We start from the raw sequence: 24,954 nt of genomic DNA, 5'->3' as shown, positions 1-24,954 counted from the left end.
TAAAGTGACTGCGCTAGGAACTGGATGAGTGGAAGGTGACAGAGGGTAGTGGTAATTGGAAGTCACTATGAGGAAAGGGATTTTACCAGTGGTGTGAGGCATGATTACGCTCTTTTTAACATTTTTGTAAGTGATATTGCCAAAGGGCTCTCTGGTAAGGTTTGCCTCTTTGTGGGTGATACCAAAATTTGCAATAGGGTGGACATCCATGATGGTGTGGACAACAAAGAGGGACATAGCAAAACTTCAAGAATGATCTAGAATTTGGCAGGTAAGATTTAATGCTAAAATGTGCAGAGACATGCATTTGGACTGCAAAAACCTGATTCAGTTTAGGGGGTGAAGTACTTTTTGTGCATGAAAGATAAGCAGGACTTAGGTGTGATCATACGTGATGAACTTAAGGTGGTCAAACTGTTAGAAAAGTTGATAGCAAAAGCCAGAAGGATACTTGAATGCACAGGTAGATGAACAGACAATAGGAAAAAGGAGGTGATAATCCCTCTGCATAAGTCTCTGATGAGACCTCATTTAGAGTACTGTGTACAATTCTGGAGACTGCACCTTCAAAAAGATATAAAACAGGATGGAGTTGGTCCAGAGGGCGGCTACTAAAATGGTCAGTGAGTTTAGTCAAAGCGTAAGATCTCGACATGTATTCTCATTAAGAAAGGTGGGAGAGTTGAGATGTTTAAACATCTCCATGGGATAAATACACAGGAAACAAGTCTCTTCCAGTAGAAAGGGAGCTCTGTAATGATGGAAAATAGGATGAAGGTGAAAGGGGACAGACTCGGGTGTAACCTAAGGAAATACTTCTTCACAGAAAGGGTGGTAAATTGTGGAATAGCCTCCCAGTGGAGGTGGTGGATATGAAGATTACCTGGATTCAAGAAAGCTTGGGACAAGTACATACAATCTCTAAGTAGATAGTATACATACAATCTCTAAGTAGATAATATGGATGGGAGGACTAGGTAGGCCATATGGTCTTTATCTGCCTTCAATTTTCTGTTTCCATATAATTAGTGGCCTAGCTGTCACTGAAGTACCTAGTCTCCTTAATGTTTAACTTTCCAGTCAAAATGAAAGCACACACATCACGAAGAAGGAAAGAAAAAAGTAGGACGGAGAAGGGAAAAGAAAGGAGAGAGAAAATACGAGTCCCTCCAGATCCCCTGTGGTCCAGCGTCTCTCTCCCTTCCTTCCAGCCCCCCCCCCGCCCCATGGTCCAGCACCTCTCCCTTCCCTCCAACTCCAGAACCTCTTTCCCTATTCGTCAGCTCCAGCCCCCCTTTCCATGGACCAGCACCTCTCTCCCTTCAGCTACAGTGCCCCCTCCCTCCGTTCGCAACACTTTGTCTTTGCATCAGATGGCGGACCCAGCAGAGAGAAGGCCCCAGAGCAGGCCTGTAGGGACCGCTGTTGGTGCGCCATATGGTAGAGATACGGAGGGGAGGGGAGGAGGGAGGGATGGACAGAGACGCTGGATTCACAGAAGTGGTAACTGTGATTTTGTTTTTCTTACTGGGGGAGCAAGGCTTTTTACTGTTCTCACAGGTGGTAAATTTTTGCTCCCACACCCACTGTAAACGTCCCAAATTTTTTTCCGCTACTGCAGTTTTACCACGGTTAACCATGGGTCCGCATCTCTGTGTCATTCTCTAGTTGCAACTTCCACTTTAAAGAGACTAACACTCCTACAGGGCCACAGCCTGATCTACCTTTTTGTGTGTATATGAGGCCAAAACTAAACCAACATGGATTGTGCTGCATAGCAATCTAGACTTTTGACAACAGGCAAAGCCATGCTGCCCGAGTACGAAGAATGAATATAGACACTGTTCCCTGCAATGTATGTGCTTGGAACATGGTGCTAGGGGCTTTCTTAGATTCAAATTTAACTAGGAAGACCTTGAAAATATAACATTGCCATCACCTTCAGCCAGCCTTGATACCACTGCATGTGTCTGCCTTCTGTCTCTCATCACAGAGGATATGGTTCATCTAATTGCCATGTAACAGCAAACATCCGATTGTCTCTGCCAACAACTGGTGAGCTCCAACTCCTCCAAACAGACTGTTTTCCAGTGCTCAGAGATTTGCATCTAACACTGATAACACAGCATGAAACTAATAATTATAAGCAGAGACAAAGAGGCTTATTTTCGAAAGAGAAAAATGCCCAAATTCTGACCTAAATCGGGAGATGGACGTCTTTCTCTTTTGGGTGCCCAAATCGGTATAATCGAAAGCCGATTTTGGGCGTTTCCAACTGCACTCCGTCGCGGGAACGCATAAAGTTGACGGGGGCGTGTCGGAGGCGTGGTGAAGGCGGGACTGAGGCGTGGTTATCGGCTGAGCAGAGATGTGCGTGCTCGGCCGATAATGGAAAAAAGAAGGGCGTTTTCAGAGAGAATTTAGGTCACTTTTGTTGGACCCATTTTTTTCACGAACAGGTCCCAAAAAAGTGCCCTAAATGACCAGATGACCACCGGAGGGAACCGGGGATGACCTCCCCTGACTCCCCCAGTGGTCAGTAACCCCCTCCCACCAAAAAAAAAACGAATGTTAAACACTTTTTTCCCAACTTGTAAGCCAGCCTCAAATGTCATCCCCAGCTCCATGACAGCAGTATGCAGGTCCCCGAAGTAATTTTAGTTTAGTTAGTGCTGTGCGGGACCCATGCAGAGAGGAAAAATCGGAAGAAAAAAAAAAAAAAAAACAAGTGCAGTCAGGGACGTCTAAATTACCAGGATAGTAAAAGTTGGAATCGAACCAGCAACCTTCTGATTACAAGCTCAGTGCTCTAGCCAGTGAACCACATTATTCAGGTGCTTAGACGTCCTTCCCTTTCCATTAAGTCCCTCCAAGTTTCTGTCAGCCAATCACCGCTGTTTAGCTGACACAGATGTCAGCTAAATGAGCTGTGATTGGCTGACAGAAACTTGGAGGGACTTAATGGAAAGGGAAGGACGTCTAATCAGTGGTGCACTGGCTAGAGCACTGAGCTTGTAATCAAAAGGTTGCTGGTTCAATTCCCCCTTTTACTATCTTTTAATTTGGACGTCCCTGACTGCACTTGCTTGCTTGTTTTTTTTTTTCTTCCAATTTTTCCTCTCTGCATGGGTCCCACGCAGCACCAACTAAAGTAAAATTGCTCTGGGGACCTGCATACTACTGTCATGGAGCTAGGTATGATATTTGAGGCTGGCATAGAGGCATCTTAGGGAGACCAGTGCACTACGAATGCTGGCCCCTCCCACGACCAAATGCCTTGGATTTGGTCGTTTTTGAGCTGGGACGCTTCGGTTTCGATTATCGCTAAAAAACAAAAACGCCCAGCTCAAAAAACGCCCTAATCCAATGTATTTTCAAAAAAAAAGATGGATGTCCATTTTTTTCGAAAATACAGTTCGGCCCGCCCCTTCACAGACCCGTTCTCGGAGACGGACGTTTTTACAAATGGGCGTTCGCGTTCGATTATGCCCCTCATAAAGGACTTCACTTTTTGCTGTATTTGCTTCCAAAGAAGCCAAGACCTTGCTGCTTTCCAAGGCAACATCCTAAAGACTCAAAGACTTTGCTGAATAATGGATTATCTTATTTGCCACTCTGTTTGCTTTAGTGGCCTCAGCTTTTGGTTCATACCCACAGCTCGCAGAATGAGGATCAGGTCAGCTGCAGTCTGTGTAATGAGAATCATTCCAGTCTCACCATGGAACAAGAGACGTTTCCTGGATCTGGAGTCTGTGCCTGCCATAAGAAGGCTGTACGGCTATTTATTCTCCTAAAGGTCAGGAAGTCAGATACATTTTCAGCCTGATAGCTTGGTTTTATTATCAGAAGTACAAGATAAACTCTGTAATGAATTTATCACCAACATTGCTACTTATGCCTTTGCTAATTTGTCATGCTTTAATAATTCATTTTCAGAACTATATATTTCTGCTTAGCCTTCTTATTGCTAGCCAAATCATATGAACCTGAAACAGGGGAGGTGTATAAACAATTTCCCTAGACACAGCTCCTGAAACCCTCCACCCCCCATGCTTTCTCATAATTCCAACAGTTTTAGAGTGGCTTACATACCAAAATGGCTTGGTATAAAACTGCCCAGAGTTTTTGCAAATAAAAATGTATTATGTTATATCATTCACACTTATATATGTGGTAATGAGATAAATCCCAAAGAGTGGGGTTGGGTAGTGGTTTGCATTATGTGCACATTTTAAATCATATGTGCACAAATTAAGAATTTTTTTATGTTTTAAATATCTGGTATAAATATGTTGTGGATACATTTTGTAGAATACTTTTCTAAGAGAAAGTATCCTCATGCTTCACCCTCAAGGGGTCCTATATGTAGAAAGAGATGCATTTCCAAGAATGCTACCTGGAGGTTCTGGATTTCAATTTCCTACCTAAAATCCTAACTATAGCTTTCCTTGTGTACTGTCTTATGTCATTAGTACCCATATATACTAGGATAGCTTTACAGCTCCCCATCACTCACTAAAACTCTACCAGGCAGACAAGGTAACAAGCAATCTTCATACTCATCAACCACTGAGTTATTTACATTTCTAATGCTTGAATAGACAACTGTAGTCCTCGCTTCCCAACTAAGCACATACCTCTGGAGACAAATCCATGGTTTGCATTTCTACTAGTTGAGAATTCCAGTAGACATCTGACCTTTTTCTCACCAAATGACCCCCCACACACCCAGTTAATGCAATTGATAAGATTCCCCAGCATATGTTTCTTATTTTTAATGGAATGTTTTGACATTGCCTGTGTGCTTCAGTGCACAGTTGGTGTTTTTCTTCAAATGTGTTATCACTTCAGATGCTTTTTTTGGCATATCATCTGTTATCTCTTTCCAATGCCAAAGATGCATTTGTATGGGTAACATTCAGGGGAGAGAGGGATCTTATTCTATCAGAAACCACTATACCTCTCTAGTGCTAGTTTTGTGGATTCCTTCAGGGAGCAAAGGCAGATTTTAATATGGCTAGCTCGAAGCTAATCAATTAATCTACAAAAAGCTAACATAGTGAATGGAAAATGAATAGATATGTAGGCTTCACCGTTGCTAGCTAAGATAAGAAAATAAGGATAAGACACTAGAGGAGGTAGCTCTGTTGGTCTGGTGTAATGAAAATGATAGAGGCAGACAGCACCTTAGTGACTAACCAATTCATTGAAGTATGAACTTTCCAGGACCAGAGTATATATCCATCAGATGTATGACAAAATTCAGGAGGCAGTTAAATAGCAGCAGCATAGTTCAGTTAACTGACAACTGTGGTGAGAGAGAACAAAGACAGGATGACTTCAGAACAGTTAAGTCCATTCACATCTGAGTGTGAACTATGCTGTTATTACTACTCCCTTTCTACACTCCGCCTTGTGCTTTTCAGTTCTATCCCTTTATTCTATATCACACCCCTTCACCCTTGCATCTTCATGTATACTTACCTACCTCAAACTTCACTTCATGCATCTGATAAAGAGGACTCTGGTCCTTGAAAGCTCATGCCTCAATAAACTAGTCTCTACTATAATAAAAAGCACCTCCAACGTTCTGAAGCTGACTCCGTGGCTTCACTGAAGTGAAGGGTTCGTAAGGTTCGTCAGATTTGTCAGTCTGCCACCATCTCTCTCGACCCCGACCTCGCGCCTCTGATAGATCCGCCGCCCTCGACGTCATCACGTTTTGACATGAGGGTGGGGCCGAGAGAGATGGTGACAGTGACGAATCTCATGAACCTTACGAACCCTTCACTTCAGTGAAGCCACAGAGTCAGCTTCACAACATTGCAGGTGCATTTTATTACACTACACAGCTCCCTAATTTTGCAGTTAAACATCGCAGGGTGGCAACGACCCTGGAACTGGGAGGGAGAGAGAGGGGGCAACGACCCTGGAACTGGGAGGGGGGCGGACCCTGGAACTTGGGAGGGGCGGACCCTGAAACTTGGAGGGGGGGCGAGCGGACCCTGCAACTGGGAGGGAGGGGGAGAGGGCGAGCGGACCCTGGAACTTGGGAGGGAGGGGGACAGGGCCAACCCTGCAACTGGGAGGGGGGCCCATGGCACACACACTCATTTCTCACACACACACTCTTGCACCCAGTCTCACTCTCTCTGTCACACACACTCACTCACTCTCACACACACTCTGTAAAACACACACACTCCGAGGAAAACCTTGCTAGCGCCAGTTTCATTTGTGTCAGAAATGGGCCTTTTTTCCTAGTAGTCTATAAAGGAGCCACCTGCTATCATTTTTAAGAACAAGACAAGGGGGGGGGCTCATTTTCGAAAGAGCATTTGGAAGTTTTTCTCACAAAAACGTCCAAATCAGTATTTTTGAAATTTATTTTTAGACCTTCTTCTATGAAGTTTGTCAGAACTGGGTTCAAATCACAAGGGGGCGTGTTGGGGTGTTTTGAAGGTGGGATCAGGGTGTGCCTAACACTTGGATGTTTTACAGCCATAATGGAACAAAACAAAAACATCCAGGACTAAAACCAAGATGTTTTGGTCTAGACCTGTTTTCAGAGCGAATAAGGCACAAAAAGGTGTCCTAAATGACCAGATGATTACTGGAGGGAATCAGAGGTGACCCCCCAATACTCCTCCCAGTGGTCATTGACCCCCCTCCCACCCCCCAAAAATATGAATAAAAATATATTTACCAGCCTCTATGACAATTGCAGAAGTTAAAGTCAGGTCTATTACAGCAGCATGTAGGTCCCTGGAGTAGTGTAGTGGTCAGTGAAGTACACAGTGGGGAACTCACCTGTCACACTTGTGGTGGAAACTGTGACCCCCCCCCCCCCCCAGGTCACCAAAACCCTACTGTACCCACATATAGGTGGCCCCCTTCAGCCATAAGGGCTATTGTAGTGGTGTACAGTGGGGGGCAGATTTTGGGTAGGTTTTGGAGGGCCCAGGGGACAAGATAAGGGAGCAAAGGTGAGATACAGTGGGGGAAATAAGTATTTGATCCCTTGCTGATTTTGTAAGTTTGCCCACTGACAAAGACATGAGCAGCCCATAATTGAAGGGTAGGTTATTGGTAACAGTGAGAGATAGCACATCACAAATTAAATCCGGAAAATCACATTGTGGAAAGTATATGAATTTATTTGCATTCTGCAGAGGGAAATAAGTATTTGATCCCCCACCAACCAGTAAGAGATCTGGCCCCTACAGACCAGGTAGATGCTCCAAATCAACTCGTTACCTGCATGACAGACAGCTGTCGGCAATGGTCACCTGTATGAAAGACACCTGTCCACAGACTCAGTGAATCAGTCAGACTCTAACCTCTACAAAATGGCCAAGAGCAAGGAGCTGTCTAAGGATGTCAGGGACAAGATCATACACCTGCACAAGGCTGGAATGGGCTACAAAACCATCAGTAAGACGCTGGGCGAGAAGGAGACAACTGTTGGTGCCATAGTAAGAAAATGGAAGAAGTACAAAATGACTGTCAATCGACAAAGATCTGGGGCTCCACGCAAAATCTCACCTCGTGGGGTATCCTTGATCATGAGGAAGGTTAGAAATCAGCCTACAACTACAAGGGGGGAAACTTGTCAATGATCTCAAGGCAGCTGGGACCACTGTCACCACGAAAACCATTGGTAACACATTACGACATAACGGATTGCAATCCTGCAGTGCCCGCAAGGTCCCCCTGCTCCGGAAGGCACATGTGACGGCCCGTCTGAAGTTTGCCAGTGAACACCTGGATGATGCCGAGAGTGATTGGGAGAAGGTGCTGTGGTCAGATGAGACAAAAATTGAGCTCTTTGGCATGAACTCAACTCGCCGTGTTTGGAGGAAGAGAAATGCTGCCTATGACCCAAAGAACACTGTCCCCACTGTCAAGCATGGAGGTGGAAATGTTATGTTTTGGGGGTGTTTCTCTGCTAAGGGCACAGGACTACTTCACCGCATCAATGGGAGAATGGATGGGGCCATGTACCGTACAATTCTGAGTGACAACCTCCTTCCCTCCGCCAGGGCCTTAAAAATGGGTCGTGGCTGGGTCTTCCAGCACGACAATGACCCAAAACATACTGCCAAGGCAACAAAGGAGTGGCTCAGGAAGAAGCACATTAGGGTCATGGAGTGGCCTAGCCAGTCACCAGACCTTAATCCCATTGAAAACTTATGGAGGGAGCTGAAGATGCGAGTTGCCAAGCGACAGCCCAGAACTCTTAATGATTTAGAGATGATCTGCAAAGAGGAGTGGACCAAAATTCCTCCTGACATGTGTGCAAACCTCATCATCAACTACAGAAGACGTCTGACCGCTGTGCTTGCCAACAAGGGTTTTGCCACCAAGTATTAGGTCTTGTTTGCCAGAGGGATTAAATACTTATTTCCCTCTGCAGAATGCAAATAAATTCATATACTTTCCACAATGTGATTTTCCGGATTTAATTTGTGATGTGCTATCTCTCACTGTTACCAATAACCTACCCTTCAATTATGGGCTGCTCATGTCTTTGTCAGTGGGCAAACTTACAAAATCAGCAAGGGATCAAATATTTATTTCCCCCACTGTATGTACCTGGGAGCATTTTTATGAAGTGCACAGAAGTGCACCCTAGGGGTGCCCCACTGCTCTCCTGGGATGTCTTTGGGCCCACTCCACTAAAACTGCTGGCTCCTCCTACATCCCAATGGCATGAATCTCTACATTTTGCACCTATTCATTTTTTGTTGGGTTTTTTTTCCCCGAAAATGGACCAAAAAACCCCCCAAAACGTCCAAATTACAATTGTTCAAAACAGTATTTAAAAAAAAAAAAAAAGATAGATGCTTTTCTTTTTTTGAAAATGACCTTCTTTTCTATTCGGATTTTGGATGTTTTTAGCAAAACGTCCAAAATAGGACTTAGACGTCATATTGAAAATGCACCTCAATATCATTTAAACATCACTGAACCTAACTGTAGTGATTTCCCTTCAAAACCCTGCACAAATTAGAGTTCTAGCTTTCTCCCTGAAAGCATGAGAGAATTCAGCACAAATAGTAATGCAAACTAAGAAACCATGCAGAAAAGGAATGCTTGCCTTTCTTCCATAAGAGGGGTACATAGAAAAGAACCTGGAGGAGGATGGAATGGGCGGCAATATGAACTGGTTCTAAAATAGCCACAAAGCACATTATAACTGCCAGCAAATACTTAGAAAAATCCAAACATATTTAACCCAAATCAGAAATATAAAATCTGGACTCTCCTGTTAATTTCCTTTTCTTAAGTCTTGCCAAACCAGTCCAGACGAGTGGGATATGCCCCAGCCAGCAGGTGGAGTAGAAGAAAAAAAAAAAAACTCAGCTGACTTTACTTTCCCTTAGAGGAACTGGTGCTGCTTTCAGCTCCTCTCTATGTCAAAGTTAAGACAACAAAGGGCAATTTTATGTTTTGGGTTTCCAATTCACTAGGAAAACCACACGGATGCAGTTAAAAATACTGTTTCATGGTCACCAACCCATGAAAGAGAATTCCATATACCAAGGGTATGACTACCTTCATAGTGGGCTACAACATTCTCACTGTTAGCTTTCTCAATACATCAGAGCCCTTGAATGCCATGACTTCCACGGCTGGGTTCGGAACTGGTCTGGCAAGCCCCTGAAATATCTAAAACCATCTATTTCTTTCTTTCTTTTGTAATCCATCAAGAACAGACTAGATTGGTGGAGACAAAAAGTACTTAATTAAGCAGTAAGTGAAACAATGGTATATTACCACTCACCCTGCGGAATGATACTACATAGAAAGTATCTCCTCTTCGTTGAAGGGCATCAAAGAAATCTTGGTAACTCCTTGGTGAGGCATAATAAACTTGTAACTCACTTCCAGAGTTCCTATCAAAAAGAAATGAAAAAAAAAAGTTACATTACATGAGATAAGAGGGATGCTGTTTGACCTGTGAACTATGAAGTCCCCTTAACAAGAAATGCTTCAAAGAACTCAGATCATACCATTATCACTTATGACATGTGACCATGCTTAAGGCCAGAAACTGATAGTCACAAGTGAATTAAAAACTTTATTGTACAACATTTCAGCACCAATACACACTTGGGATAGAAACCCTGAAGAAAGAATAAGCTATGCAAAGCAAATCTGACATAGACTGAATGGTCCCATAAGTGTTTCCGAGATAATCGGGTTCTATGACAAATTTAGAAAATCCAATCAAAAAGTACTCCAAATATCCTAAGCAGACCATCTGTATGAACCAAAGAAGCAAATTAAGAAGGAAAAAAAAGACAGAAGTTGCCAGAATACACCAATAAAAATATAGCTTTAATTAGCAGCTATTAAAGGAGTCAGGAATCAAAATTCACATTAAGAACATGAAAACTCAGTGGCTATTTGGACGGGGAGGAATTAAAATGTAGACTACGTGATCTGTGGACATGCTTATTTAGTTTAAATCAGGTGCTATGTAGAATTCAGATGAGGATTAAATAACTTTCAGCCGGTGTCACCAGGAAACAATAGAAACCATCATCTCATTTTGTACAGGAGCCCTAACATGAAGGCTCTTCAAAAACACCAAACACCAAACAAAACAAAAAAAAACACTTTGTAGGCTACTGGCTTGCAGCTGCCTTTAGAAAACAGCTGTAGGCCACTAGACAATGCAACAATTCATATTTATGTTCTTCTTTCTCTCCATTAAAACAACAACAACAAAAAAAGATGGCTGCTTCATAACAAGCATGAAACCAGCTGCTGCAAGGAAGATTGGTGTGTCCGGTACATAAGTGCTGTGAGAATTTGGCATTGCTTTTTCTCATACTGTCTAAGGGCCTAAATGGTTACAGAATTTCACCTACTCCATGGTCTCACAACAATCTATTATATAGACTCATTCCATAAAGTGATATTTAGTTGAGAGTGAAACACAATTGAATTAGTGACTGAATAAAGCATCAACGTTTGATGTATGTACTGCTATTTGAACCATTTGTACTGTTAGTTATATTGATGTTTTAATTCAAAAAATTGCTGGATTGTTATGTGTTGTTCAGTTACAATATTACTTTTTTATATTGTTCATTGACTTGGGTTTAAGAAGAGTGGGTGATTAATAAATAATGAATGCTACACTATACTATGAAAGCACAAGTCGTCCTGACTGATCCAGACTAAGAGGCCAATTCTGTAACATAGGTGCTAACATTTATATGCCAACTATGAGTATATATGCTTAGAATAATGGCATTTATGCATATAACATAGCAGGACTTGCTTATCCACTCCTACTATAGCTGAGATTGTATTCATGCACCCTTCTGATTTTACATACAACTTCATGCACCCTTATGATTTCACGTGCAACTTACTTTAAATTAGTCCCCTTATCTTCTATCTCCTGTTACACTTATCTCTGTGTTCCACCTTTGCTTACCCCCTACACCATCTATTAAGATGTTTTATTATGTAGGGCTTATAATGCAGCATACTATTTCATACCTTGTATTGTTGTGAATATTTTTAGTGCTGTAATTATCTGTTGCCTATAATCAACTTATTCCTGCTGTACACTGCCTTTGGTGATTTTTTTAAAAAGGCAGGAAATAAATCCTAATAAAAATATATGCACATAAATGCAAACATTCTGCTAAAGCGCTACTCTGCAAATATCTTACACAGTACAGGGAGAACACAGGTGGGGCTCACCTTTGCGCACATTACAGAATACTATAATTTATGCTCATATCTCTGGCATTTAGGTGGCAACACTAACACCAGTTCCATGGCTGGTGTAAATGCTTGCATCTAATATTAAGCGTGTACATCCCAGTTAGGTTAGTGTCCTAGAAAAGGAAAATAGGGGCCTATGTTCCCTTACAGAATGGGCTCCTATCAAGTGACCTCTGGACGTATAAGTTTAGACACCCTGTTATTACCCTCTGTGCATATTCAGAATATAATATAACAGCAATTTGGTTTACTTGGCAGAAAGACACTGTTAAGAGGTAGGCCAGGCAACACCTTTGCTCTCCTCATGTATAGCCTCAGCACAGTATGGTATGTCACTCAAGCACTCAAATGTGTTAGTCGGTGGAAAGAGTGGACTTTAGTAGACAGATGAAAGAGCAATTTGGTCATGCCATTCCTTCTTTCCCTCTATGCTTTCTATTAATTTACAGAAGCCTGAGTAACACAAAATGACAGCACACCTGGCAATAGAGGAATGTTGCTATTACAAAATTACCTGTTAAGAAGGTCAGGATGAAACTTATGTCTGCACTGACAGTAGACACGATAAACATACACTTAAGCACAGCAATAGTATCAAAATTATGTAGGATTATTTTCCAACTTTTGTATAATCTGTGGGCACTTCCAAAGGTTTAGACAATTTTTCCTTCTTGGTATTCTTCTCAGGTTCCATCTTAATCAGAATCAGCCTCCACCTGTAGGTTATGGTACTATGACCCTGTATTCTAAGTAGCCAGCATTTTCTATTTTACTTCCTCCAACCCCAAACCAACTAATATAGCTACAGTCCTAGGCTACCAGGAGACCCACCCAATGATTCTGGAATGACAGAAAAAGTCTGGGGTATACCAGAACGTCTGGAACACTTGCACTACCTGCTAATATTTCTGTGGAAGTTGAAGTAAGAGGTCCTCTGCCCCACCCTCTATACAAATTCTACTCACATTTGCCTCCCTTGCAGTATGAGATCATATAAACAGATTTAAGTTTAAAACTTGGCACTTTAGTCAACTAGTCATGTGAAATGTGCTGAGAGACAAACAGTAACTGATAATGTCTATGAGGGAAAGGACAACAGGGCAGAAGCACCAAGCAGGACAACCCCCCCCCCCCCCCCCCCCCAAAAAAAAAAACAACCAACCGAAAAGCTGGTAAGCAACCCAATCTTTTCTGCTACAGTTACCTCAAACTGAAAATATACAAGCTGTCAGGATCACAACAACTCTGCCTCAGGAAGAGAGGGAGTGAACAAAACGCTACACACAGAGATGGACTCCAAAAAAATCTCTCATTACTATTTCTGGGAAAAGCAATAAGCTGCTTGAAGGAGGTAAGAACATGATTCATTAACTGCTGGCCCACACGCAAGTTTCACCATAAGACAAAGAAAAGGCTGATTTTAACTAGCTGCTCCTAGAACCCTCTCATTATGTACGCCTTGTGAAAACAGCACATCAGCAGAGTTCACCCCAAAAGCATAAATGTGCAAATCCTTTCCCTCCTCCTCCCAAATAGTACCATAATAGAGTACTTTCAAAGCAGAGAGCCTACAAAATGTACTACATAAACTCAAGGATTAGAAAATGGCAAGTCATCCTCAAGACAGCCGACTGAACACGAAGCTCAGGTAAGAGACAGCATACTGTAAATTTACCTCTGCCACTTGGCCACTGAGGGTGTGGTGTTGCTCCACAAACTTTACTGCAGCAACTATGTCCACTAAAAAGAAAGGAGGCAACTTTAAAAGCTTTTTCCACAAGCAGGAAGGATGCTACAGAAGGGGCACATGGCCTTCTTAAGCAGGCCCCCAAACACATCAAACTCGGAGTCTGAATCAGCTAATCAAATTGATGCTGCCTCAATGGTCTGCCTCTCTAATAGCAGTAAAAATGTACAGAATGCTGGCAGAATTGAAAGTTGAGCTTAAGCCGAGTTTGAACTGGAAGTTACAGATCCAACAGATCAATTCAGGTTTGTCACGGGCACTTGGGTGGAGGTGGCTACTTAAAGCGTGGAGTCTCAGGAGGAAGAGCTAGTAGCTGTCAGTGCACATACAGAAAACTATGGCTGCCAAAGCAGTTATAGGAGTTATATAAATTCTCACTGTGGGCCCTCTGCTGAAGATACAGAACATATGGAGGGGCATAATCGAACGCGAACGCCCATTTGTAAAAACGTCCATCTCCGAGAACGGGTCCGTGAAGGGGCGGGCTGAATCGTATTTTCGAAAAAGATGGACGTTTATCTTTAGTTTCGAAAAAATACAGTTTGTGCCGGGCAAATGCATAGGATTTGGGCGTTTTTTGAGCTAGGCGTTTTCGTTTTTCAGCGATAATCGAAACCAAAGCGCCCTAGCTCAAAAACGAACAAATCCAAGGCATTTGGTCGTGGGAGGGGCCAGCATTGGTAGTGTACTGGCACCCTGAGATGCCTCTATGCCAGCCTCAAATATCATTCCAAGCTCCATGACAGCAGTATGCAGGTCCCCCGAGCAAATTGTTTAGTTGGTGCTACCCGGACCCATGCAGAGAGCAAAAATCGGAAGAAAAAAAAAAAAAAACATGCAAGTGCAGTTGGGGATGTCCAAATTAAAAAATAGTAAAAGGGAGAGTCAAACCAGCCACCTTCTGATTCCCAGGCCAGTGCTCTAAGCACTGCACCACAGAGTCAGTTGATTAGACGTCCTTCCCTTTCCATTAAGTCCCTCCAAGTTTCTGTCAGCCAATCACAGCTGTTTAGCTGACACGATGTCAGCTAAACCAGCTGTGATTGGCTGACAGAAACTTGGAGGGACTTAATGGAAAGGGAAGGACATCTAAACAACTGATTCATGTGGTGCAGTGCTTAGAGCACTAGCCTGGGAATCAGAAGGTGGCTGGTTCAAATCTCCTTTTTACTAATTTTTAATTTGGACGTCCCCAACTGCACTTGCATATTTTTTTTTCCTTCCGATTTTTGCTCTCTGCATGGGTCCGGGCAGCACCAACTAAACTAAATTTGCTTGGGGGACCTGCATGCTGCTGTCATGGAGCTAGGGATGTTATTTGAGGCTGGCATAGAGGCTGGAAAAAAAAGGGGTTAGTGACCACTGGGGGAGGAGTCAGGGGAGGTCATCCCCGATTCCCTCCGTTGGTCATCTCGTCATTTAGGGCATTTTTTTGGGACCTGTTCGTGAAAAAACAGGGTCCAGAAAAAGTGTCCTAAATTCTGGCTAAAAACGCCTTTATTTTTTCGATTATCAGCCGAGCGCGCCCATCTCTCCTCAGTCGATAACCACGCCCCAGTCCCGCCTTCACCATGCCTCCAACACGCCCCCGTCAACTTTATGCGTTCCCGCGACGGAGTGCAGTTGGAAACGCCCAAAATCGGCTTTCGATTATACCGATTTGGGCACCCACAAGAGAAAGACGTCCATCTCCCGATTTAGGTCGGAATTTGGGCGTTTTTCTCTTTCGAAAATAAGCTGGATGGTCACTAGATAGGAAGGGTTCATCTTATTGGTAAATTTTACCAAAATGATTATATGAGATTTTCCCATGGTGATTTCTTATGCACATATTGGTAAATGGAAAAGGATCGTAATAAAGTTTCTGTGGAGAGGGCAGAAGCCTAACATTAGTTTATCAGCATTGAAATGGCCATTGGTTGATGAGGGTTTGGGAGTGCCAGACCTCCAGTTATATGCTAGTTGTGGCATGTCCAGGAGCAGTTGAAAACACTTCAGAGTGTATAAATCTAGCTACAGAGGCGGCTAGTTTTCCCCTACTTACCAGCATTTTCTCTGTTGCTCTATGTCAAAATTAGGAGGGCATCTCAGAGCACATTGAAGGCAGCATGTTGGGCTTGGAATTGGTTTTGGAAAAATTAAATATTTTGCCACAGGAGTCAGTGTATCTTCTCTGATGTGGCAACAGGAACTTTTTGCCAGGAATGGGGAGCTCAGTCTTTCAGATTTCGGGATACCCAGGACCTATATAGGGTGGGACTACTGTATAATATTCTGTTCTTGATTATTTTACCATGCTTTCAGTCTATGGGAAAAGTGGATTTATGAAGTTAAAAAAATACTGAAAGCTTAAGTGAAAAGCAGGCATCTCTGACAACTCAGGGCAAGCTCTTAATTTAGTTTAGTATTTTTTTTTTATTATTTTATAAAGCTTACACATATTTTGAAAGTCTCTAACAATGAGTGTGAAAGGAATCCATTCACAAAAATTGTGCTTTTTGAAAAGTTATGTTCTCATATTTTGGCTTCTAAAAGTACAAACACACATATTGAATAGATAATGAACATCTGACCCTTTGTCTTTGTGATTGACAGCAGAAGAACATACCAAATAAGCAAGACCACTGCAACAGTGTGAGTGACTGTAGAATGACCATCCCCACACAAACATCTAAAGTAAAAGCACAAAAGAGGCCAAAGTTCACTGCAAAGCAGAAACAGATTGCTGCCAATAATCCTCAGACACCAGTAACAAAAGACATTCTATACACTAACAGCTACAAAACCTGCCAAGGGAGAGCGTAAGGCATCACACTCGGCAACTGTGTTATTAAAATTTATACTCTTCTGGATTTCATTAATGCCTACATGTACTGTATCCCCAGATGAATTCCAACTATGTAACCAGACATCTTACACAATGTGTTATTTATGTCGTCGGATCAACCTTCCTTCAGGGAATAGCACCTCCACAGAAAGACCTATCTAAGGATGAGTGGTGACCAGTTTTAAGATTGTACCAAAAATTAACCACGTTCACCTTTAAGTGTTATTTTGTTTTTGTTTTTTTTAATGCAAACGTTTAAAATAAAAGGCCCATTTCGTTCTGTACCTGTGGATAATCACTCTCTTAAATGGAAGGAGTGTTTTTAAAATAGTATAGGGCATTCCAACAGCTTAATGCTGACAGCTGGAGCTCTATGATTGGTTGGCACACAAATATTAAGGTCATTTTGAACCACATTAAGTTGCTTGGTGGTTCCTTGCACTTTAAAAAAAATATCCTCTGCTTCAATCATAACCATTTTTCACATTCTCGTACATGATTACAGTCCACTGGATTAAAACAACGACCATGTGTCTAACCCCCTTCAAATTGCCTAACCACTGTCTCTCCATGGTAATCCATAGGTAGGATAAACACGCACACACACACACACACAATTTATCTGAAGCCAATTTTGTAGCACACTGAAAAATAATAACCTTGTCCATGCCCAAATGTGGTGATCAACTTAAGTCTCTATATCAGCATTTCTCCCAGAGTATCCAATTACATCACAGCCACTAATTTGCTTTTCCTCTCAAGACTTACCCACTTACTTTCTAGTGTTATAGTCATGAATATCTGCTAGAAAATATCCCATTTTACTACTGAGTTAACAGTCTGTCTATATAGGTGGTGTAATCCACAGACTGAGATGAAACGCTATTGTGTTTCTTTTCTTTCTGAAATAGATGGTTCGCAAAATCTCTAAATGACTGATTAAGTACATAAGTACATAAGTAGTGCCATACTGGGAAAGACCAAAGGTCCATCTAGCCCAGCATCCTGTCACCGACAGTGGCCAATCCAGGTCAAGGGCACCTGGCACGCTCCCCAAACGTAAAAACATTCCAGACAAGTTATACCTAAAAATGCAGAATTTTTCCAAGTCCATTTAATAGCGGTCTATGGACTTGTCCTTTAGGAATCTATCTAACCCCTTTTTAAACTCAGTCAAGCTAACCGCCCGTACCACGTTCTCCGGCAACGAATTCCAGAGTCTAATTACACGTTGGGTGAAGAAAAATTTTCTCCGATTCGTTTTAAATTTACCACACTGTAGCTTCAACTCATGCCCTCTAGTCCTAGTATTTTTGGATAGCGTGAACAGTCGCTTCACATCCACCCGATCCATTCCACTCATTATTTTATACACTTCTATCATATCTCCCCTCAGCCGTCTCTTCTCCAAGCTGAAAAGCCCTAGCCTTCTCAGCCTCTCTTCATAGGAAAGTCGTCCCATCCCCACTATCATTTTCGTCGCCCTTCGCTGTACCTTTTCCAATTCTACTATATCTTTTTTGAGATACGGAGACCAGTACTGAACACAATACTCCAGGTGCGGTCGCACCATGGAGCGATACAACGGCATTATAACATCCGCACACCTGGACTCCATACCCTTCCTAATAACACCCAACATTCTATTCGCTTTCCTAGCCGCAGCAGCACACTGAGCAGAAGGTTTCAGCGTATCATCGACGACGACACCCAGATCCCTTTCTTGATCCGTAACTCCTAACGCGGAACCTTGCAAGACGTAGCTATAATTCGGGTTCCTCTTACCCACATGCATCACTTTGCACTTGTCAACATTGAACTTCATCTGCCACTTGCACGCCCATTCTCCCAGTCTCGCAAGGTCCTCCTGTAATCGTTCACATTCCTCCTGCGACTTGACGACCCTGAATAATTTTGTGTCATCGGCGAATTTAATTACCTCACTAGTTATTCCCATCTCTAGGTCATTTATAAATACATTAAAAAGCAACGGACCCAGCACAGACCCCTGCGGGACCCCACTAACTACCCTCCTCCACTGAGAATACTGGCCACGCAATCCTACTCTCTGCTTCCTATCTTTCAACCAGTTCTTAATCCATAATAATACCCTACCTCCGATTCCATAACTCTGCAATTTCTTCAGGAGTCTTTCGTGCGGCACTTTGTCAAACGCCTTCTGAAAATCCAGATATACAATATCAACCGGCTCCCCATTGTCCACATGTTTGCTTACCCCCTCAAAAAAATGCATTAGATTGGTGAGGCAAGACTTCCCTTCACTAAATCCGTGCTGACTTTGTCTCATCAGTCCATGTTTTTGTATATGCTCTGCAATTTTATTCTTAATAATAGCCTCCACCATCTTGCCCGGCACCGACGTCAGACTCACCGGTCTATAATTTCCCGGATCTCCTCTGGAACCCTTCTTAAAAATCGGAGTAACATTGGCTACCCTCCAGTCTTCCGGTACTACACTCGATTTTAGGGACAGATTGCATATTTCTAACAGTAGCTCCGCAAGTTCATTTTTTAGTTCTATTAATACTCTGGGATGAATACCATCAGGTCCCGGTGATTTACTACTCTTCAGCTTGCTGAACTGACCCATTACATCCTCCAAGGTTACAGAGAATTGTTTAGTTTCTCCGACTCCCCCGCTTCAAATATTCTTTCCGGCACCGGTGTCCCCCCCAAATCCTCCTCGGTGAAGACCGAAGCAAAGAATTCATTTAATTTCTCCGCTACGGCTTTGTCCTCCTTGATCGCCCCTTTAACACCATTTTCGTCCAGCGGCCCAACCGACTCTTTGGCCGGTTTCCTGCTTTTAATGTATCTAAAAAAATTTTTACTATGTATTTTTGCTTCCAACGCTAATTTCTTCTCAAAGTCCTTTTTTGCCCTCCTTATCTCCGCTTTGCATTTGGCTTGGCATTCCTTATGATCTATCCTGTTACTTTCAGTTGGTTCTCTTCTCCACTTTCTGAAGGATTGTTTTTTGGCTCTAATGATTTCCTTTATCTTACTGTTTAGCCACGCCGGCTGACGTTTAGTCTTTTTTCCCTTTTTTCTAATACGTGGAATATATTTGTCCTGAACCTCCAGGATGGTGTTTTTAAACAGCATCCACGCCTGATGCAAGTTTTTTACTCTGCGAGCTGCTCCTTTCAGTCTTTTTTTCACCATTTTTCTCATTTTGTCGTAATCACCTTTTCTATAGTTAAACGCTAGCGTACTTGATTTCCTAGTTTCACTTCCTTTCACTAATATATTTTTTAGTGCTGACTACTACTGACCACTGACAAAGGGGAGTGGACAAAGGGGAGTCGGTTGATATTGTGTATCTGGATTTTCAAAAGGCGTTTGACAAGGTACCTCATGAAAGGCTACAGAGGAAATTGGAGGGTCATGGGATAGGAGGAAATGTCCTATTGTGGATTAAAAACTGGTTGAAGGATAGGAAACAGAGTGGGGTTAAATGGGCAGTATTCACAATGGAGAAGGGTAGTTAGTGGGGTTCCTCAGGGGTCCGTGCTAGGACCGCTGCTTTTTAATATATTTATAAATGATTTAGAGATGGGAGTAACTAGCGAGGTAATTAAATTTGCTGATGACACAGTTATTCAAAGTCGTTAAATCGCGACAGGATTGTGAAAAATTACAAGAGGACCTTACGAGACTGGGAGACTGGGCGGCTAAATGGCAGATGATATTTAATGTGAGCAAGTGCAAGGTGATGCATGTGGGAAAAAAGAACCCGAATTATAGCTACGTCATGCAAGGTTCCACATTAGGAGTTACGGACCAAGAAAGGGATCTGGGTGTCGTCGTCGATAACACACTGAAACCTTCTGCTCAGTGTGCTGCTGCGGCTAGGAAAGCGAATAGAATGTTGGGTATTATTAGGAAAGGTGTGGAAAACAGGTGTGAGGATGTTATAATGCCGTTGTATCGCTCCATGGTGCGACCGCACCTTGAGTATTGTGTTCAATTCTGGTCGCCGCATCTCAAGAAAGATATAGTAGAATTGGAAAAGGTGCAGCGAAGGGCGACTAAAATGATAGCGGAGATGGGACGACTTCCCTATGAAGAAAGACTAAGGAGGCTAGGGCTATGCAGCTTGGAGACGGCTGAGGGGAGACATGATAGAGGTATATAAAATAATGAGTGGAGTGGAACAGGTGGATGTGAAGTGTCTGTTCACGCTTTCCAAAAATACTAGGACTAGGGGGCATGCGATGAAACTACAGTGTAGTAAATTTAAAACAAATCGGAGAAAATTTTTCTTCACCCAACGTGTAATTAAACTCTGGAATTTGTTGCCGGAGAAAGTGGTGAAGGCAGTTAGCTTAGCAGAGTTTAAAAAGGGGTTGGACGGTTTCCTAAAGGACAAGTCCATAAACCGCTACTAAACGGACTTGGAAAAATCCAAAATTCCAGGAATATCATGTATAGAATGTTTGTACGTTTGGGAAGCTTTCCAGGTGCCCTTGGCCTGGATTGGCTGCTGTCGTGGACAGGATGCTGGGCTCGATGGCCCCTTGGTCTTTTCCCAGTATGGCATTACTTATGTACTTATAGGACAGAAGAGAATTTATGGGTTTATTGATAAAATTCTTATCAGTGATGTTTTCTTCCCCTCAGCTGAGTACCTCTTCAGGACTGAGAGCATCTGTGCTTCTAGGGCAATGTCCACTAATGATTCTTTGACAAGGCACACTACAATCAGTTTGCCAGTAGGGCTCTTTTCAACTTTTCTCTTTAAATCGAGTCAGCACAGTTTAACTGAACAATATCAATGTTTTTCATACGTCCTAACAGGAAGACCCTTTGAAAAAAATGTTCTCTGTAAAGGTTACTTTCACTAGGAAATAGTTTAAAATAAATGTATAGTGGTTCCATGGAGTCATATGATTTGGTTGTTTGCTGCAAAAAGTCATGCAGATTCACAAGCTTGACTTACTGCTACAGCTTACTATCAAAGAAGTTATACCAAAAGTTGAAAAGCTGAGGTGAGTGTAGTCACAATACATGAAGTATGCTTACATTCAATACAAACAGACATGAAAGCAAGCTAAAAGTGGCTTACTTTGTGCTGGTGTCTGCATATTGTACAGTCATAAGCCGAGAATCTTCATTCTTTCTTTGAAACCTCTACAAAAAGGAGAGAAAGACCACATTATAAAGTAGGAAACAGAATCAACCCTCATTTCTATTGAAGATTAACCAGTTTATGCTGTGTTCACAGATATTTCTAGTACTACACAGATATTTCTAGTACTATATAACACAGTAATGAGGGGGTCAGAAGTGACAATGAATACATTTTCACTTGGAATCTCCATCACCACAAAACCCAATACTTCCATGTGGTACAAAGAGCTTTCAATATAAGACTGAATATAAAGAGTTTAAGTGATTTACCACAAAGTTGTAAGCAGCAATATTTCATAACTCCATGCTTACACCACTGCCTAGCATTATCCTTCAAAATCCTGTTGGGGAACAACACAGTAATAACATGGGCTGTAATATATAGTATGGGGCCGATGAACTAAAGACCCTGGAATGGACCGCCCACTATTTTCACCCCGGCAATTACCAAGGTGGAAACAGAGGGTGATGCACTAAAGAAATTGTATGCAAATGAGCTGCACGGACTTTTACCATGCTGCTCAGTAGGGAAGGCTTCCAGGGCATGCGCAGAGCAGTCAGTTGCTAAGTGTGGCTGCTCTGCCCATGCTTGGGCTAGCCCTGTGTCGCTGAGAAGTCAAATGCATTCGACAGCTCCCGGTGCCCCCCCCCCCCCAAAAATTGCTGGTGGTCCCAGTGGACCCCGATCCCCTTCCCGCCCCAAGGCAAGAAAGGCCATGGTGGTCTAGTGACCACGAGCCCCCCCCCCCCAGATGCCCCCCTTCCCAAGCCCCCCAAAACAACAATGGCCCTGGTGGTACAGCGACCCCTTCCCTCCTCCCGACCCCCCCTCGTACCTGATAAAAGATGGAGGCAGGAGGGCAGGAGCAATATCTCCCACCTTCCTGCCTTGGGGCCTGCCCTGCACAAAATAGGGGTACCCTGCCTGTTGCATCCTTGGATACACTGGGGTGTCAGCCACCCTCAGCATCATCCGCCTCTCCGCACCGCTTTCCAGTGCCTCCTGTACAGAAAAAGTAACCCTGGCAGCACTACCGACAACTTCTGACCAAATGTAAAAATTTCCTCATTTAAGGGCTGCTTTTTGTGAATTGCTCGTTAACTGCTGTATATCCCATGGAATGCACATTTAAATATTGATATGCTCATTTAAATACATTTGCATAGGATTCTCATTGTCCACAGCCATGGACGTTAAAAAGCCTGCAAAGCCCAGTAACTTTTGGGCATTGGGCCCTAAGTTCATTTTCTTGGAAGTCTATTTCTAGATATTCTTTGGTTTGCCTTGTATTTTCTGGTTGCACCTTTACTTGTTTAGAATGATAAAACTATTCCTTTAGCCTTTTAGGCCCAGGACAGGAACCAAACCTTGGTGCTATGTGCAAGTGAGTTTATTACATTATAGGAACATACAAAGATTGAAAAAGCATAGGCAGCAGGTTGCCTACAAACTGATGCCTGTTGTTGCTTGGGCCAATGAAGAGATTCCACTGCTGGGGGACCAGGTGCTGCCACCACCAAGACCTATTTGATTTTTATGATGTGCTGTTATGTTCAGAGTAATTTCTTTTTCAATTTCTATTATGTTTTCAGACATATTTTTATTTTTTCCCCACTTCCTATCCTCCCGTCTCTAACTAGAACCTGTTTCTCTAAGCCTCCCCCACCCCTCCACTGTTTGTAATGCCTAGAATTTCTATTTTTCCCTCCTCACACCTATTTCAGCATACCCTCCTTTGCACTTTCCCACCTCTTGATCTACATTTTCCCACTCACCATACATCTTTCATCAATCCCTCTTTTCCTTCCATTATCTCATCTACCTTTCTAGTCTCCCTCAGTAGAATGTTGTTCTACTTCCCTCTCACCCTATATGACTTCTCCTTCCCAGCTCTTGCTGGGTCAAGTTCTTGCCATACCTCAAGCCACAACCTCCATGCTTCCCTTCAAATGCTGTCTCCTTTGCCACTTCATCACAATGCCCCTCTCTCCTTGCTCTTCAGAGATAAGAGACAGACAGATACAAATATATATACATATTTTTTGTCATCTCTCTATAGGATAATTAAAGTGAGACATAATAATGGGAAAACAAGATGGATGAATACTATAATCATACCTGTATCAGCCTGGTTTTCTGCTGACTGTTGGACATTCGCCTGGACTTTGTCCTTTCCACCTCATGCCTATGAACCCAACCTCGCAACTCATGGGTCAGTCTGTAATAAAGATGACACACAGATCAGAACCGAGGAGCAGTTACCCAAAAAAGAAGCTGTATACTTATTTATCTCTTTCGCCCTGAAACCTAACCTCATTCAGCCTATTGAATGGCTTACAAATAAAGGCAGTCTGACTTCTGCATTAAAATCGCACTCTGTTAAAATGGTCACTATATCCAACTCTCTGTAAAAGCGAAGATACTTACCTGTAGCAGGTATTCTCCGAGGACAGCAGGCTGATTGTTCTCACATGTGGGTCGACGTCTGCTTCAGCCCAGGAAACGGCAAAGTTTTCACCAGCAAAATTAAAAAGTTTTGCCAGAGCCTTCTGGTGCGCAAACTGCACATGCGCGGACAACTTCCCGCCAGTCGCGTGAGCATGCCTCCTCAGTTTAATAAAAAAGCATATAAACAAACAACCAATAACTCCAAAGGGGAGGTGGGCGGGTTTGTGAGAACAATCAGCCTGCTGTCCTCAGAGATATTTACTGATATCACCACGGAGGAAACCGCCCACCTTCTTTCCTCCTCGAAATGCACCACCTGTTCCTCTGATCCCATCCCCACTAACTTACTAAACATCATCTCTCCTACTGTCAACCCCCCCCCCCCCCCCCCCCCCCCACCATCTGTCATATCCTCAACCTCTCTCTCTCCACTGCAACTGTCCCTGACTCCTTCAAGCATGCTGTAGTCACACCACTCCTAAAAAAACCCATCACTAGACCCTACCTGCTCTTCCAACTACCGCTCCATCTCCCTCCTACCCTTCCTCTCCAAGATACATGAACGCGCAGTTCACAGCCGCTGCCTTGATTTTCTCTCCTCTCATGCCATCCTCGATCCGCTTCAATACGGTTTTCGGCCTCTACACTCGACAGAAACGGCACTCACTAAAGTCTGTAATGACCTGTTCCCTGCCAAATCCAAAGGTCACTACTCCATCCTCATCCTCCTCGACCTATTCACCGTTTTTGACACTGTCAATCATAATTTACTTCTTGCTACACTATCCTCATTTGGGTTCCAGGGCTCTGTCCTCTCCTGGTTCTCCTCTTATCTCTCCCACTGTACTACTACTACTATTTAACATTTCTAGAGCGCTACAAAGTGTACGCAGCGCTGTACAAACACAGAAGAAAGACAGTCCCTGCTCAAAGAGCTTACAATCTAATAGACAAAAAGTAAAGCATTTAAATTTAAAATATTTAAGCAGTCAAGCACAAGAGAACAAGCACTGTACCTTCAGAGTA

The 24,954-nt window shown here is 42.9% G+C and overlaps 1 protein-coding gene across 2 annotated transcripts in view; it reads right to left on the bottom strand.

Annotated features, from left to right (window-relative positions):
* ATF6 (activating transcription factor 6) overlaps positions 1-24,954 on the bottom strand; it is a 202,492-nt gene that overhangs the window by 41,241 nt on the left and 136,297 nt on the right. For both annotated transcript variants that reach the window (XM_030205966.1, XM_030205964.1), the window contains exons 12-14: positions 23,599-23,698; positions 21,415-21,479; positions 9,788-9,899 (exon numbers count right to left, since the gene is read on the bottom strand). In XM_030205966.1, the coding sequence (XP_030061826.1) occupies positions 9,788-9,899; positions 21,415-21,479; positions 23,599-23,698 (277 nt within the window). The remainder of the gene's footprint in view (positions 1-9,787; positions 9,900-21,414; positions 21,480-23,598; positions 23,699-24,954) is intronic.

Source organism: Microcaecilia unicolor, chromosome 6, assembly GCF_901765095.1.
Source record: "Microcaecilia unicolor chromosome 6, aMicUni1.1, whole genome shotgun sequence".
Taxonomy (NCBI): domain Eukaryota; kingdom Metazoa; phylum Chordata; class Amphibia; order Gymnophiona; family Siphonopidae; genus Microcaecilia; species Microcaecilia unicolor.
Note: the sequence above shows the minus strand (reverse complement) of the source record. Positions and strands in the feature narration are given on the sequence as shown.